The sequence below is a fragment of the Aspergillus aculeatus genome, assembly GCF_001890905.1.
Source record: "Aspergillus aculeatus ATCC 16872 unplaced genomic scaffold ASPACscaffold_1, whole genome shotgun sequence".
NCBI lineage: Eukaryota > Fungi > Ascomycota > Eurotiomycetes > Eurotiales > Aspergillaceae > Aspergillus > Aspergillus aculeatus.
In genome coordinates this window covers 2,991,278-3,008,480 of record NW_017962976.1, presented here as the reverse complement: position 1 = coordinate 3,008,480, position 17,203 = coordinate 2,991,278, and the positions used below count along the sequence as shown (strand labels likewise).

At 54.4% G+C, this 17,203-nt stretch overlaps 4 protein-coding genes across 4 annotated transcripts; 2 read left to right on the top strand and 2 right to left on the bottom strand.

Moving 5' to 3' along the window:
- Nucleotides 1-4,876: 4,876 nt before the first annotated feature.
- Nucleotides 4,877-5,761, top strand: ASPACDRAFT_38740 (uncharacterized protein; the record flags this gene model as incomplete). Its single annotated transcript, XM_020200495.1, has 4 exons — nt 4,877-4,946; nt 4,999-5,058; nt 5,121-5,147; nt 5,214-5,761. The coding sequence occupies 4 exons, from the start codon at nt 4,877-4,879 to the stop codon at nt 5,759-5,761; spliced, it is 705 nt and encodes a 234-aa protein (XP_020061510.1).
- A 257-nt stretch (nt 5,762-6,018) lies between these two features.
- ASPACDRAFT_74692 (CLH domain-containing protein) lies at nt 6,019-10,734 on the bottom strand. The gene is made up of 4 exons (XM_020204275.1): nt 10,359-10,734; nt 10,275-10,301; nt 6,862-10,219; nt 6,019-6,686 (listed from the first exon to the last, which is right to left on the bottom strand). The coding sequence occupies exons 1-4, from the start codon at nt 10,701-10,703 to the stop codon at nt 6,382-6,384; spliced, it is 4,035 nt and encodes a 1,344-aa protein (XP_020061509.1). The 5' UTR covers nt 10,704-10,734; the 3' UTR covers nt 6,019-6,381.
- A 428-nt stretch (nt 10,735-11,162) lies between these two features.
- ASPACDRAFT_38738 (RMD1 family protein) lies at nt 11,163-12,598 on the top strand (the record flags this gene model as incomplete). Its single annotated transcript, XM_020200494.1, has 2 exons — nt 11,163-11,483; nt 11,570-12,598. 2 exons carry the CDS (start codon nt 11,163-11,165, stop codon nt 12,596-12,598), a joined length of 1,350 nt encoding a protein of 449 aa, XP_020061508.1.
- A 1,228-nt stretch (nt 12,599-13,826) lies between these two features.
- ace2 (putative C2H2 transcription factor (Swi5)) lies at nt 13,827-16,237 on the bottom strand (the record flags this gene model as incomplete). The annotated part of the gene is made up of 2 exons (XM_020203142.1): nt 13,827-15,481; nt 15,541-16,237. 2 exons carry the CDS (start codon nt 16,235-16,237, stop codon nt 13,827-13,829), a joined length of 2,352 nt encoding a protein of 783 aa, XP_020061507.1.
- Between the last annotated feature and the right edge of the window lie 966 nt (nt 16,238-17,203).

Here is a 17,203-nt window from a genome sequence, read left to right as displayed (position 1 = left end):
GGGGGAGTGTGGACCTTCTCAGCAGAAGTAAATCTTAGTTTCTTAGTTTTATGGCTTTGAACCTTGGAGTCAAGCTGGTCGGTAAGGCTGAAATTGAGGGGTGGGGAGGGAATCGAATGGAATCGAACGTTTTGATTTTCGGATGGTCTCTTGCGGGACTAGACTAGACTATCATCTGGGAAATTACTTTCAGTAAGTAGTCATGCAGTTTCAACGCATGTTGTCCTTCTCAGTAAATCCTGGGTAGGTATCTTGCCGAAGGGCTTTTTCTTTTGCATGTTGAGTGGTCGAAAATGAGGTTCTAGACTGGCCTCCCGTCCGTAAATAATCGGTGGTTGATGGGCTTCGGGTGCGGTGTGTACACACAAAAAAAAACTCGCGGAGCCACTAACTGGTTGATGCACTCTTTAGTCCCGAGTCCGTTGTCCTGGAGTGGAGAACTTTCTGCGGTTTTAGTGCATGTCTCAGGGAGGGGACGCGGCGCGCTAGAGTTGCGGTTTGCGTTTGCGTTTGCGTTTGCTGAAGTATCGCTTGGACTTCTTGGCTATCAGTATCTACTCTACGGAGTACTCGTAGACTATCTGGACTACTACGAGTAGCAGGACTGTGGGACTGGGCGGGCTGGCTGGCTGGCTGGCTGGGTTACTTGTCAGTTGTTGAGGGAGAAGAAAGGTCGGAGATCGGGGGAAGCTTCCCGACTTGATCGAGTAGATCCAGAAGTTCATCCAGGAGATGCTCGCGGGTATGTTATGCACCTTCCTGATCGAAGTTCGGTGGAGGAGGTGGATCGGTTCAAGATCATCCCGGTCTATAACGGATGTGTCTTATGGAGCTGATGGTTCTGCGGCCATGTCCTTGTCGATATAGATTGTGTGGCTTTCTTAGCTTTTATTCCTGAGAACGGACGCCAAAGGGGTTGGGGGTTGGGATTAGCTATGCGACAACTGGACACTCTTGCTCCGACCATGTGCCGAGGATGTCGATGGCGTGACGTCATCGCCAGGGCTGTTCTCTTTCTCCACCTCCCCTTCCCGTCCTCGGTACCATATTGGTCACTGTTTCAATTTGGCTTTGCCATAGTGTACCACACGTTGACTCGAATGTTGTACTGGTACTGGTAATGGTACTGGTTACCACCCCCCCCCCCTCCTCCCTTCCTCGGGGACGGACACGTACTGTATCCTAGGTAAGTACCGAGTCCCGAGCCTCCATTCGGGAGAGGGGATCAGACCAAGCCAAAAGAGAAAGGGCCATCCCACCAATCCCTGTGCTCGGAAACGATAATGCCGATCTCGTGGAGTAGCACTTTTCTTACTCATGTACTGGTATGTGTGTAACTCGTAAACAAATGCATCGAGGGGAGGGAGGTCTAGTTTCGGAATTCTGCGCTTGGGGGCGTCTGGTTCGATGCGAGGGGATAGACGATCGTGTCTTTCTTTTTTTTCTGTTTACGGGGTTGAATTTCTGGTTCGTGTGAGAGGTTTGAGGGGAAAGGGATCTGAGCGGACCGTGTTGGTTTTACTGTACTCTAGTTTTATCTTCGCGCAGAAAGAAAAAGTTCGTTTGGGGACTATTGGGGCTAGGGTTACATGTATATGTACACTGTACACACTACTGTCGATACAACGATTGGGTCCACATCCAGATGTTAATGGTAGCAGTGCATTGGAATTGGAATGTGTTCCCTGAGAGAAATCCGGATTTTACTGCTATGTACAGTAGTACTCCTGTACGGGAAGAAAGAATAGAAAAGGAAGGTACTCCGTAGATTGAATTCGCAATAAACCAAAAAAACCAAAAAAGAAAGATAATTTTGTTCCGTCTGACACGTCCCTCCTTCCCCCTCCCCCGATCTCTCTTTTGTCCGCTCCTCCTCCGAATTGTTTCTCACCTCCCTAAGTCCCGGGGCCTAAGTCCCGGGATGGGAAAAGATAAAACAGATGGGAGCGGACGAGGGAAGGGGAAATTCCAGGCCCCGCCCCCAAGAGGAGCGAGCGAGGCAGCTGGACCTGAAAGTGACGTCATAGACTCGGTAGGGGGGAAGGAGATCTGGCCCGTTTGCACCTCGGAAATGTACGATGTCGTCATACTCGCTCTGCTAGTTCCTGTCAGGTTCCTTGGAAATCCGGACATAGTGTGCTGCAACCCACCGATTTTTTTTTTCCTCTGGGAGTGGGCTTGGTGTGCTTGGGTCTCGGCGCTGACTGAGAGAGAAAATTGATCCCCACTCCACATACGGATCGTGCCGATGTGTGAGGGATGCTTTTTTGTCTCCACTTGTGGTAATTCTGCTCCAATTTTAGCGCCGTTTGGTCTGCAGGAAGGGGCGTATTGGCGGTATTCCAATTACATACCATGCTTACGCCTTACGAACGCCGAACCGCTGGGCGGTGGGTATCGTTGGTATCAGCTCGTATTGTCTTGGCCGGGGGCGCCCAGTGGTGCTGGAATGAATGCCTGAGGGTTCGGGACGACTCCTCATGGAATGAGACATTGGGAATAAAGGCATGAAGCAGCTTTTGCTGTCATGAGGCGTGTTGTGTTGTGAGGCAAGATCGCGCTAAGTAGGGGTAGTGATCATGGAGTAGGATCTACTCGGCAGTCGGGAGGAGTAATCGACAGGGGAACAGAAAATCAACTAGCCAACTAGTTCGTGGTGAACCAATCAGTCAGCCGGCGCCTATCGATTGTGTTGATTATTCTTTGCTAGGGCTGCACCTCATAGATCCGAAGGGGGGAGGTTATCAATCTATCGGAAGCATCGGACACGAGGTGGTCGGTTGTCCGGGAACCACAGCGTCGGAAATCAGAGTAACTTTCTTGTCAGGTGGTGGTAACGTTCCTGGCGGGTTTGGACTGCAGGTACCGGAGAGGGTAGGTCTCGTTAGGCTTTAAGGTTGATTTTAAACGTGCGTGGCGAGACGTCTGGGGGGATGGGGGGCAGAGGAGACCGTTTTGCCACAGGAGAGCGTGGACTGTCAGACTCTTCTGCTCGATCTCTGCTCGATCGTCCATTGATTGGTCGATCGGTCTTGGGGATAGTGACACCTGCAGCCGTGGGGACGGTAGCTTATCTGCAATAACCTCCGCAGCTAACGTTGCTGATCTATCGCGGAAGCGATTGGATATGTCGTTCAAGAGGGAGGTTTTTTGGAGAACAACGACGAACGATCCGAGGTCACTGGTCATAAGGGTAGGGGGTGAAGAGAGGAACGATGGTGTCTGTATAAGAGTGGGTCGCCCCCGTTACTGCAAAGGTCTGTCACTCGGAATAGCTTCAAGCGTCGGGGGGAGCTCCGAAAGGTGAGCATTTTGCTGCGTGGCGGCGGGTTGATGCATACCCTTTCTTCGGAAACCACCCGCCTTCAGAAAGGCCGACAGAACCATGAAATGTTGTTCCTCTGGTGAGATTATCGATCGAGGCGTATAGCACTCACATTCCTGCGGCCGGAACAAAGAAGGCAGATCGGTTGGACCTCAGGGTGATGGGAGCGGTGCCGACAATCAGCCCCATGCATCCAGCCGCCAGAGCTGATACCCAGCCCAGCTCGAGCAGCTGGACATTCTAGACCGATCCAGGCTCTCCGTTTCTTTGTGATACGAGACTAGCTTGAAACCTCGTTGAGAACCGACCAGCTATTCGCTAAGGAAAAGCTTTCCGGGTAGCATGAGACGGAGATGGCTGCATATTGTCATGTCATAGCTGTCATAAACAGTGGGGATTAGCGGCGACGGTAAGGAGGGGAAGGGACGAAGGGTACGAAAAGGTACGAAACCTGTGGACAAGATGACGAGTAATCGGGAGAACTGGTAGGTTTCTTGCCGATTGCTCCGAGTAGCTTGGCCTGAGCCACAGGGGGGGGGGGGCACGTTGCCAGAATAATCCGAGCAGAGGGGAAGACAGGATGAGCCAGACTCACCAGCCACCGCTAACGTACCGTTGGGTACTGTTGGTTCTTCTGTTCGGCAGTGCCTGGTGGTTCCTCGTATAGTGCAAGTGGCAGGGTTCTTTGACCAGTTTGAGCTTAGCTGCCGTGGAGCTCGGCTGCTGTTAAGCTTATTCTTTCCGATCAAATGGAGAAGTACCCTTAGAATAGAGGTATAACTTAGGTTTCATCCAGTGACTTGTATTACCGAGAAGTGAATAGTATAAGCAGAGAGTAAAGCGTAGAGCTATGGACCTAAAGTAAAGCACAGTACTTTTGACCTATCGTGGAGACCACCTGCATGTGCACTGACAGTGCACTGACAGTGCATTTGACATCTGCAAGTGCTCATTCTATAATTATCTCTGGATTGCATGCACAATCACTACCTGCTGGTAAATGCTGCAAGTACTGTTTCTCAGTGCAAAGCGCTGAATGCACTGTAGAGACCGCAGTCATCCCGTACATCTATACATTCTGATGCGGTTTCAGTCAACAGGCCACACCGTCTACAGATGTTTCTTGCGCTCTCCTCCAGCCAGAACCAACATTGGCTGCGTGTCTTGGAGTGGATGAAGGCATGTCTCGTACTGCTGGCTGGCCATTGGTCGCCTCCCTCTCTTTGTGATACTCACTGAGCAGGTGCTTGGTGCCCCTTTCCTAATTGAGATCACCACGATAACACACACACGCACATTCACTGCGACACCTGACTTGCTGCTGTGGTTTATCTTCTCTCTTCCTCTCCTTCCTCGTTTTTTTTCCTTTCTCTGTTCTCTTCATCGTCTATCTCTTCTTTCCTCCCGCCCACCCCCCGTCCCATCACCTCTCACGCTCGCTACCTCCATCCACACTCGTTCCAGTCTATCTCAGCCTCCAGGCTTGAATCTAGATCACCTCGCTCGTTGACTTCATCCTTCCCTCAACCCTAAACTTCCCTTTTTATCAAAATGTTCGCACCTTTCAAGTTTGCGGTCTTGTTGACCATCTGGTTCCTCGCGACCCTGACTCTGGCTTCCGGTAAGTGCCCTCTGACCACCTTCATCAACGGTTTTAGCTGACACTCTGTCAGAAACCTTCGGTGCCGTTGGAACAGTGCATGACGATGAGTCCTTCATTGCCATTCCTCTTGGTAAGTTAACACTCTCAGAAAGAAGCCTGAAGTCAGCTGTTCTGACCATTCTACCCCCGCAGCCATGCATGAGCACGATCCCCGCGACGGTATGTTTTCCGGACTCGTTCGTCCAAAGCCTTCAGCATAGATTCTAACTCCCGTCCTTCTCATAGTGACCATCGTCAAGACCATCTGTGAGACTACGACCTCGGTGATCTCCACTACTGGTCCCGCGAATCCACCCGCGACGGGCACCACCGGGCTCCCTCCTGCCAACCCCACTAGTCAGGCTTCGAGTCACTCGGAGACCCAGAGTGTTCCTCCCGCTCCTCCTACTACTGTGCCTGGTACTGTGGTGCAGCCTCCTGTGACTTCGAAGCCCGAGGGAGTTTCTCCTACCTCGGTGCCTGGCACTACTGGACAGACTTCTGCGCAGCCCCCCGTGACTTCCAAGACCGAGGCAGCTCCTAGCACAACCTCAAACACCAAGGAGACTGGAAGTCTGCCCAGCAACACCTCTCACTCGGCTTCCCCTGTCTCGTCTAGTGTGCAGGACGTCACCCACTCTGTTACCACTCTGACCACCACCCACGGTACCTCCTCGGCCGCCAGTGGAACTCACACCACCGCGCCACCTTCGAGCGAGGCTGCCGGTAATGGTGGCCTGCGTGCTGCTCTTCTGGCCTTCGCAGCAACTTTCGTTATCTTCTTGAGTATCTAAGGGGTCCTTTCGATGCTCTAGTGCTATTTCATCAGCGGCTCATACGCTGGGGGACTCGGGCACGGACACCCCGTGTGACTGAGCCTGATTCCCCCTTGCTGTCGGACATCTTGTGCTTCTATTTTCTCTTTATTTGTCTCATGTCGGGACGCAAGGCGTAACGTTTGTCGCTCCCAGGATTATTTCTGCTGTTACTTGCTAGTTGAAGCGGTTCGTCGCCGCCTAATTTAATTTGAGAAAAAAGTCGTCAGTCCTGGACGTTGCTCGCACAGTAATTGCTTGCTACCATGGGTATCTCCTAAATAATAAACATACATGGCCTAGGCGTGTCGTCTCTTAGAAACCATACTGATGAGTTGACGTACTCGACCAATACCACCTCGATCATGGCTACCCCTCCGTTCAAGTAGCTGTATGGCGTTAGCAGTGTGCAGCTGTGAAGCTGCAGACACTTGCTTGACGTCAGGATCGTTGTCTCAGTAGCCACTCGCCCCCACCTGAAGCCAATCCGAGCCAAACGGCATACTCGAGTCGAGAAACCTCACCGACCCCTCATTCAGGAGGGGTTTATCCCTCATGCACGAGACTAAGACAGCCTACCTACCTGCCTGCCTCTACGCCTACGGGTCCGAATCCCCGATGGCATCCAGCTCCTTGGCCAGCGTACATATGCGACAGCCCTCACCGACCCGGTCGCGCAGCAACCGCGCGGTCGTCACCTTGGGGCCGACCGTCCTCGAGGTCGCCGTCGAAATGTCCTCGAGGGTGATGGTGCGCGACGGTGAGAACGGCCGCGGCGTGTGCACCGCCGACCGGCTGTAGGGGGTGGTCGGACTACTGTTGTTCGTGGACGGCGAGGCGGTCTGGTGGATGTGCGAAAGGTGGAAGACGTGGCCGCAGGCGAAACCGACGAGGATTTCTTTTTCTGTTTGACATGATGAGACGTTAGCATTCTGTGTTGGTTTGTTTCCCCTTCATTTGTTTCTATTCCTCGGGAGGGAGGCTTGGTGCTTGGTAGTGGGGTCAATGGAGAGGGAGGGTATGTTTGATGGGAACTTTTAGGTACAAGGTAGGTACAAGGGGTTGGTAGGGGTATGTACCATTAGCGCGGAAGGGGCGACTACACCCTGCGCAACAACCGGCTGGGGAGGCGGTAGAGGAAGATATGGAAGAAGCTGATGACTGTGTGGGTCCTGCTGCTGCTGCTGCTGCTGTTGCTGGGATGGTGGTGTTGGTGGATTTTTCAGTGACGGTGTCGCTGGTGGCGGCCGCGGTGGCAACAGCAGCAGAGACGGTGGTTCCTATCGTGCCGGCGGTGACGGGCCGCTTGGAGCCTTCCTCCTCAATGATGTTGAATTTGATGCCCCGGCGCTGGCCGCGGCGCAGGGTGTCCATGCCGACGGCGACCTCGCTCTGGAGGACCTTGGCGGCGCCCTGGCTGATGCTGGCCTGGAGGTCGTGCTCGCGGATCATGCGGGTGAGGCCGTCGCGGAGCCCCTCGATCTCGAGGCCGCTCGGGATGCGGCGGACGAGCTTGATGGGGTCGATGGCGGTGCCGGCCTCGACGAGGAGGCCGTGGATGAAGCGCGGCTTGTCCATCGAGTAGTCGAGGAGGTCCTCCCAGAGGTCGGGCTCGTTCTGGGCCTTGGCGAACTGGATGGCCTGCGAGACGTCCTCGAGGTCGGCGAGGATGAGGTTCAGCGCGCGTTTCGTCTGGCCCGTCTTCGAGAGTAGGTAGATGAGCTCGGGCGTGAAGTGGCGCGTCTCGCAGATGTTGACCGCCAGGTCGAAGGCGTACGCCGTGCTGGTCTGCAGGAACTCCATGAGCAACGGCCGGTCGTAGTCGGCGAACAGCTCGACGGCCATGTCCGCGAAGTTGTCCACGAGCGCCTTGCCTTCATCCGCCGCGAGCTTGCTGGCGGCGTCGCGGATGTGTGCGAAATGGCCCCGCCGCGGTCTGGCGACGCCGTGGGGCAGGGATTCGCCGCGCCAGAGGGCTCGGAGGTAGAGGTAGAGGTAGAGAAGCCGGTTGGCGGCTTGGAGTTGCTCGACGACGAGATCCGGCCGGACGATGCCAGTGTACGCTTCGCTCACTAGTAGCTTGATCGGCTCTGCCGTGAGCTCCTCGAGCTCGGACATGGGGGCCGACTTCAGCTGCTCTTTGGAGACTCGGATGAGGATGAACGCGGGAATGTCGTCCGTCAAGGTGTCGAGTAGACGGTGGTCCCGGATCAGAGCCATCGCCGTGTCGGCGTCTTGGAGGCGGATGTAGCAATGGAGCGCCTCGCCGTAGTGGCCGCCCGCGAGGTACAACTTGGCCAGACACTTGGACAAGATCCGCCAATCATCCGTCTCCGTGGTCAACTCGCTGAGTTGCTCCTCCACCGCTGTCGCGACGTTGTTCGCGTCGAAGAGGTCGAACGGCCACTCGTCGACCAGCTCGCTGAACTTGGGCCGGTTGTGCTCCACGTAATGACTGAGTATGGTCTCATAGAGGTTCGCAGATAACGGTGGGCGCATGTTCAGGGGCAGTACAGACGAGATCTCGTCCCATTTATCTTTCTCAACGAACTTCCAGGACCAATGCTCCCATCTGTGTGTAGTGTCGAGCGCTTTCGTGCAAACCTCCGCGGCTTCAGGCCACTGATCTTGCTCGACCAGCTGTTCGATCCACAGTTCCCCGATGCGACGCTTCTCTTGCTCTGCAGCGGATGCGGCCGTTCGAGCAGTTGTGGTGATGACAGAAGCTGCATCGTCGATGAACGATTCCCCAAAGCTTCCTTGGGATATCGAAGGCGTCCCGGGTATGGTGTCGTTTATTTCGCTCCCGGACCCGGCTGCTTCGGGATGTTCCTGGAGCAATGCCCATGCTTCCTCGTATTTTTCATGTGCATCCAACCAGGCCAACCGATCCGTAAGATCTCTCTTCAATGCAACCACACAATCATACGGGCTGTGCACCAGAATCTTGGGTCCGATACTCCCTGCCATGTCCTGGATCTCTTTGGAAAGAGGCTCCTCCGCGGGTACTCGTCGTGAGGCAAAGATGCTCGGTGCCCTACTGGAGCCTTTGTCACCACTGCTGGTAGTACTGCGGATGCTAGCTCCCGAGTTGAAAAGCCGCACCGGATAGAATGTAGCATCCCAGAGACCGTTTCCTATAGTCTCCAAGGCTCCCCGTTGCGAAGCAGGTACGCTCGTTTTCCATGGAGGCAGGATGCACATATGGTAGTCTGAAGAAGTGAGCGTCTCAAAGCGACTGGTCGAAAGACTATCGGCACTGAGCTCAGTCTCCGTTTGGAGATCAATGATTCGAAGCTCTGGCTCCAGGCCTCGAGGGCGACGACGCGTTCCAGTTTGACGGCCACCATGCTTGCTGCGGTCGTCTTCGGGTGACTCCTGTTCTGCTTCCATGTACGCAAGGACGACCAGAAGTTTCGGTGTGAACAAGGAGATACCAGAGATGACACAGTCGGTGCGAAGAATTCTGGTTACCTCCACCGATCCAATTTTGTGATCTCTGTTATTCTTGCTTGGTCTATCGGGGTATACCTCAATGACCCAGACGGTACCACCCCACCCCACGACCAGCTTTTCCACTTTCTCTGTGACGATTGTTGGACCGGTGGGTGCCAAGCTTTCAGTATGAGTTACGCCTCCCTTGGTTTGCAGGCTGTCATCAAGGTCCAGGGAATTTTCGTCCACCCACTCAGCGTGTGCTTTCCACACGCTGGCCATTTCCTCCCAGCCGGGACGATTGGGACGATCGATATGGCTGATGCGCTTCCAAGCGAACTCCGCGTCAGACGAATCGAGGTGCAGGTTTGATCGCATGATCTTGATGCCCTCCTCGTTGACCCACACAACATATTTACCCGACAAGGACCACTTGATCGTGCTGATGGCACCTTCGCCTCCGTGCAACACGGTGTCCTTCCCAGTGTTGGCCCCGAGGCCTATCGATCCAAGCCAGCTCGAGGCGGCGGCAGCAGCGCCGCCCATAGTCGTCGAGTTTGTGCTCACACCGACTCGGCCACCGACCGTCAGGATAAGATCACCCGCTCTTCCGCCCGACAGATATGTCCTATCACTCTTGTACTCCGGCGACAGTGCGACGGCTTGAACGGGTCTCCCGAAGTTCCGCAAAAGGACGTCTTTCGAATCGAGCAAAGATGCAACGCAGACATTCCCGTCGATAGAGGATGTCGCGATGTATATTGAGTTGGATGGCGTTGACGGGATGGCCGGCTGGTTTGTTCTTTGCCTGCCACGCAGGCTAGCGGCGCCGGAGGATAGTTTGGAGGAGGCGTGATCTGGGTCATCTGCGAATCGGCCAAAATACTCGGGTTTCACGTTTGGTAAAGGAGGAGGGTAGGGCGAGATGGAGACTGAAGTTATACTCGCAGAGTGTGCGTGATACACACGAAGAGAACGCAATTGAGGTACCGACAGTACATGCTGCGGAGCTTGTCAGTGTTCGCATGATCCCGACCCCGGACAACAACCAACTCACGATGTTCCCATTATGCGAGCCAATTACCTAGACGTTCACTTAGCATGCTTTCTTCTCGTCGGCTCCGGTGTATAATAATAATACCATCTTGTCTCCAGCAGCTAGGAAGGCGCTTGTTGCATCTCCGTTGCGATACACCGCCCCAAGGTGCTTGGTCAGGTACGCATACTTGAGACGTGGTTCTTCGTCCTCGTCTTCATCCGAGTCGTCATCGTCATCGTCATTGTCGTCTTCCTCATGGTAATCATCTCCAGCTTCGGTTTCGCTTTCTGTTTCTTCGTCGTTGTGGCCGTGGTCCGTCTCGTCCAGCTCAGCAGGCTGGGAGCGGTGTTTCCTGTCCTCGGATGTGGTTCGGCTAAGGTGGGAGTCGGGAGGGTGACCGTCCTGGCGGACAGTCCCGGTTGCCTCTGTCGCGCCAGGCGCGTCCATGGCGAGAGCCTAATGCGGGAGCTGTAGCTCTGCTCTGTGAAGACTGGAACGCCTGTGTTGGGGAGAAGCATCCCAGATTCCCAGCCCAGCCGCGGCGGTCAAGTGGTAGACGGAGCTAGAACCCGGTCGGGTCGCCCGCTGGAGGAGTATAGGTAGTACCCCCGTACCCCCGATCGGGTTAGTCGCAAGTTAACCCATCATCATCATCTTCTTCTTCTTCTTCTTCAATGCTTCGACCGCCCTGATGAGTAAGCTCTTCTCCCCGGTTCGCTCATCATTCAATCAATAATCGATCGTTGTCAAACAGTCAAGCATTGCATTATTAGGTCCCACCCACACCAAAACCCGTCGCAACGGTCTGGTATGGCACTACCCACTACTTAGCGACACAATCCCGGTCTCTCTGGCTCTGTCATCAGCGGCGTTAGCATGTTCGCTCGACCCTATCATGTCGGTTCCATGAGTTATTGGCCCTCGGTGGCTGCTAGGTTCACGCAACAGCCCCGAAGCCAATATCTGCAAGCCTCGCCTTTCTTGGGCGCTCTTTCTCGACGCGAACACACTTTCTCTACACATGCTTTTCTCGCGCAGAAGCAGACCAGAAATGGCGAGATCGCCGAAGAGCAACTCCAGTTCGAGGGTCAGAAGCAGCGAAAGAGGAGCAGCCGGACGCCAGCGGCACAGACATCGCTGCGGCGGGTTGCCGTTGAGGCGCAACGGTCCAAGGACGGGATTTTATCGAAAGCCCAACTCAGGGAGCAGGGGTTATACACGGTCAAGGTATTTTATTAGCTCTCCGGCCCTCCGTCTTGCCCCCCCCCCGGGTTCATGGTTTCGCTAACTTTTTTTATCTCTGGTGTATAAAGACAATCACCGCCTACGCCGTGGCCGAACAGTTCGACATCCACCAGGTTCGCGAGATTCTCCAGTTAAAAGGCTATGAGCCGGACCCCTACGAGACCGGTCTGTATCCGCAGGTGGTGCACGTGCAGGTGCCGCTGGACTCGATCCGGCGGGTGAGCAACCCCAACGCGTCGGACCTGGCGCCGGACGAGGTCGGGGATCTGTTCGTCTTCCCGTCCGGGACGGTGGTGGCGTGGTCGCTGCCGGAGGCGTTCACCTCGTTCCTGGCGACGCGGACGCTGCTGGCGGCCGCGCGGGGCGCTCACGTGGACGAGCTGGAGACGGAGGACCTGGAGTACGTGGAGGATCCGCAGCGGGAGAACAGCAGCATCAAGGGCGACACGATCGTGCTGGGGACGAAACCGGCCCTGAGCTTCGGTGCACGACCGGACAACAACAACAACAACCCGGGAACGGCCTCGGCGCGGCGGCAGCAGTCGGTGGATACGGTGCTGACCAAGGTAGCCTTCTCGTCCGGGCTGGCGCGGAGCACCAAGCTGGCCGTGCTGGAGTCCCTGCTCTCCAACTACTTCGAGTCCACGCGCACCATCCCCACCCTGCTCTCTCAGGGCTCGCGCCTCCCCTTCACCCGCGACTTCATCCTCCGCAAGACGGGCCAGCTCCTCAGCGTGCGCGCGCAGCTGAACCTCTACTCCGAGCTGACTGATTCCCTGCCGGACATCTTCTGGGACAGTCGACATGAACTGGGGCTGGAGGGGTACTATGAGCAGGTCGGGCGGGCGCTCGACGTGGGCATCCGCATCAAGCTGCTGAACGAGAAGATGGACTACGCCCAGGAGATCGCCAGCGTGCTGCGGGAGCGGCTCAGCGAGACGCACGGCCTGCGCCTGGAATGGATCATCATCCTGCTCATTGCCGTCGAGGTGGGATTCGAGGTCCTCCGACTATGGAAGGAACGTGTGCACGAGCAGGAGAAGGACAAGGAGAAGGAGAAGGAGAAGAAGCAATCCAACGAAGCTGGTTCGGACTGAGGGGGCTCAGCATTGAATACAAAGCCCCCAACTCATGTACTGTACATACATTATGACAATCCAGCTCGACTACTTATGATACCCTCAACGCGGACTCCACTCTCGTTGTACAACTTTGCGAATATGGCTTAGGACATTTTCTCCTAATTGCATACAGAAGTACTCGTACGAGTAAATGGAATACACGCCAAGGTGGGTGGATCATCGCAAAGAACCATAGCAATGCCGCCTCCTTGGCCCAGCGCACGGCCCGATGAAGTAATGAGCTATTACCACACTGGAGGAGACAGAATAAGCATCAAGAATTAATAAATTGATTAGTAGATTCGTGAAGAAATCTACGGTAAAGTAAAGTAGCTTCAGATACACACAAAATAAGAAAAACGAGTGTCTGAGGTCTTTTCGTGAAATCTCGCATTAATGCCTCAAGAAAAAAAGAAATTCCCATTCCATCCCATTCCGCATACACAAAACAAGATGAACAGAGAGGTATTGTGGAGCACAACGGAATCAGAATAGCACAGGAAGAAGAGAGAAAAAAGGGTAGAGGAACAGAGTTTCGTTTCGAGAGATCAAATCAAATCAAATCAAAATTCGAATAAGGGACACAGAATCTTAAGGAGGTTTCTCAAATCCACAAAATAGCATAAATCTCAAAGGTCACTTCGGAAAAATCCACACATAAAAGGCATTCAACAAAAACGAAGGGACGATCTGTAGAAGAGAAACTCCGTAAATTGGCAAAAGGGCATATTTCCACAAGTCCTGAAGGGGGTGGGTGGGGGTTGGTCGTACATGGGTTTCGTTTGCAACGCATCAGATCATAGAATCAGGTTTTTTTGCAGATTTCGAAGAGCGAGAGTCGGTCGTCCGGAATAGACACGAAACAGGAAAGGAGCAGCAGCGAAGCAGAACATTTTCTTTTGTCACAGGTAAAAAATCAATCGAAGTGGTTCAGAAACGGAGTCAGAGGTTAGAGGGGTGGAGGGGTTCTTCGTGGGAAACATTGTACACATATGTTCGGGTCGTCTCGGTCTTTAGATAGGTAAGGGCAAAAGGCAAAGGGGTCATATCTTATATGCATGGTTCCAAATCGTTCAGTCCTAAATCGTCAAGAGTCTTGTTGCACATAGGGCGTTAGCCTGAGGTCATCGCGTCGTCAAATTGCTGGTTTGGTCGTTATAAATTCACCTCGAGATCGTGATCGTAGCTGTCGTCTGTATCTTTTTCAATCCATGAAGAATTCCTTGGTCACGGCGTCGGCGGCTTGCTCGTCCACTTGGAACTGGAAGAAGAAATCGTCACCCATGGCAGGCCCCGAAGGATAGGCTTTCGCGGGGAAGAGGTCCATTCCGGTCTCGAAGGTCGCCGTGTTCACGTAATCGGGGAAGGCGGCCATGTCTGTCTCAGTCAGGTCACTGAATTCTTGCTTAGCGAACGTCGCAGTCGATTCTTGACTCATGAAGATATCAAGCTCGGAGCCAGCGGACGAATCGGTCAGAGTTGGGGCGGAATGCGGGGAAGAGAGACCATTGGTGACTGAGCCGGTACCATCGGTGTAGGTACACGACTCGGGATCTGACAGGTAGGGAAGGCTGGAGTCGGACATCAATCGGTGCAGGGGTTGCTTGATCGGCGAAGGCAGCATTTCGTCCTCGGTGGTAGGGCTTAGCGATCGGTGGCTTTGGGCCGGAGACGGCTTGTTCCCGGTGCTGTGGCCTGGAGACGCGGGCGGTGTGAAGGTGAATACTTCCGGAGGCAGTGAGTAGTTAGGGTTGCTGAAAACCGGCATTTCCTCCGAGGGGCTCGACCCGTGAAGGCTCATACTTTCGAAGACATCAGACGGAGGGGTGCTGCGCGAGGAGTCGGAAGCAGAGGAATCAAAAGACCCCTTTTCGGCGATACGCTGACGGGTTCGGGCTGCTTTGTCCTGTCTCTTATCCATCTCGGGCCGATGTTTCTTGGGACGACCACGCTTCGTAGTCTTGCGCACGATGCCCTTGTAGCCACCAATGCACATACCACGCTGTCGGTGTCGCGTCAACGCATCGTGTCTCGCGAACACATTACCGCACAGGCATTCGTAGGGCTTGTCGCCGGTGTGAATCTTCGCATGCCGTTTGAGATCGTGACCGCGGACAAAGCACTTGTTGCAGTGGTCGCATTTGTATTGCCGATCCCCGAGGTGGGTTTGCACATGCGATTTGATGTTCTCTTTGCGGCCGAAGCGACGTTCGCACCCCGGGTGCAAGCATACCCATTTGCCGTCTTCAGGGTCCGGGCCGTGGATATAAGACGCAATCTCGTCGATGGTGACACCGGTTTCTTTGATTGATGCCTGTACGCGGGCGTCTAGGTTGAGGCTATCGATAGTTGCGACCCGCGGCGAGAGCTTCGGCTTGGCTGCGGTGCTAGGGGTTGCGCTCGGTGTCTTCCGGTGATTCACACGGTTGGGGGTCGCAGGATAGATCGGGAGCTTCTGTGCCTTTCCGCTGCCATCCTCAGGACATGGCATGGCGGCGAGCTCTGGTGACGAAGCGAAGGACGACGAGGCTGATGACGACGAGGCAAACGGCCCTTGCGACAGACTCTCAGACTTAGGAACTTCGATGTTAGAACCCTGCTCAAAGTCAAAAGTATCAAAGGTATCCACTTCAAAAGATGCTGTAGTAGGGGGAGAGGGCATGTTAAACTTCTGCTGGGAGAACGTAGTTCCGACTACTCCTTGGAGAGACTTCGCGCGTTGCATGTACGACGCCTGCGCGGAACCGGACACGGAGAGGCTTTGCTCCTTAGTTGGGGAAGGTTGAATGTCCGGATTGTAGTGCGCAAGGCCCACTGTTTGCTTGAAGGGGGTGGCCGCAGGTGTGATCTGGCCATATTCTGCACGACTAGTCAGCCTCGAGCCATGTTGAGATGGACAAATATCTTCGGGGACTTACGTCCGTTGCTAAGCTTTGGCGCATGCACTGGGTGCGGCTGACTGATAGCAGGTGCTGCCGACAGTCGCCGTGCGTCCATTACCATGGCATTAGCTTGTTGCTGCTGAAATGCTGCAGCGATATTGTTCTGTTGGTAGACATCCCAAGCTCCGTTGTCCAAGATTTGGCCCTCCAAGGACGCTTGACAAGACAGTTTCGCATCCTGGAGGTGCTGCTGCTGCTGTTGCATGAGGTTGAGCGACATGTTCATTGGTTGGCTTTCGACCTTGATAAAGTTTGCGTTCATGTAAGGCATGTTTGATTGGCCTCCTTGGCTTTGACGAGCGGCGAAGGATTGCAAGTCTTCTTGAGAGAAAGCCTGGCATTCAGCCATCATGGGCATAGGCGCGGGATGGTGGGGGAAAGTTGGCTGCGCGACTTGGAGAAAGCGGTGGTCTTGAGCGGGTGCCAACATGGTTGGGTGCTGTTGCGGTACTGTTACGTTAGTAGTGATGGTACCATCTTGCATGGACTGCGATCGCTGAACGCGCATAGCGCGCGCATCGAAGCTTTGGCCTCGGCGATGAGCGTGAAATCGGTGCATTGCCTGTGCGGGAAGAGTTGGAGGTTTAACGGCATCAAGAGCGGATGGCGTTGAGATCTGTCTCCGATGTTGACGATGTCGTTCTTGATAGTTGCTGTGCGGCGTAGACAGCATGATGGGGAAAGAACTGGAATCTTCGCGCGCTGGTCGCAATTGTTGAGCCGATGACTTGACCGACTTCTTCTGCAGGTTATAAAGGTGTAAGCCTGCTGGGTCAAAGCTAATGCGCGAGCCATAAAAACATCATTCAGCATAGGAGTACCAACCTCTTCGCAGCGCTAGCCAGAAGGCTGGGCCAAGCAGATGGTAGTAAACCGCCCTGGAATTGTGTCAGTCGGTGATTTCTTGAAGAAAGGAACTCACGCGCGCAGAAGTCTAGGTGTTTAAGCTAGGGCAGGACAGATGGAAGAGACGGAGAGAGTTTCAAAGTATCAAAGTAGACTGTGCGTCAGATCTATGCAAAGTGGGTTCTGGCGGTGGTCCTTCTAGATCGTCAATGCAGTGGAAGATGCAGCCGAAGCAGCCTTCTTTTTTTTTGTATAGATTCTAGAGCTTTCCTGTCGCGATTGCGAAACAGTCTTGAAGCTCCGGGGTTAACGGAGGCAGGAAGGCTGGGGAAGAGACAAGACAAAGGATGTCTAAGGGTATTTAGAGGTGGGAACCAAGGTAGGTGGATGGAGATGATGAAGCTATCCCGATCCACCGACCACGGTTCAGATCAACAAATGGCGGCGTTGGCGTAGCAACGCGGCTGGGTTGAGGCGTCAGGACAACCAGCGCCCCTTGGCATGGAAGCCCGCCAGTGCAGTGGATCGCGCCCTGGTCCGAACGCACTTTTAGCACTTTTAGCATCTTTAGGCCGTAAGTTGATCGGGCCCTGCAAGGAGCCTGTTTTATCTGCGATCCTGGGTGTGTTCCCCTGCGCGATCCAGAGTTCCAGACGCCAGCTGCACCGCGGTTCAGCTCCCGATGGCAGTTCCATCCTGTCGCGGATCGAAGCCGCCTGTGGGCAGTGAGGGTTCGAAACATTATTACTGAGTACTTCATTGACGCTCCCTATCTCTGCAATAGTTCTTCAAA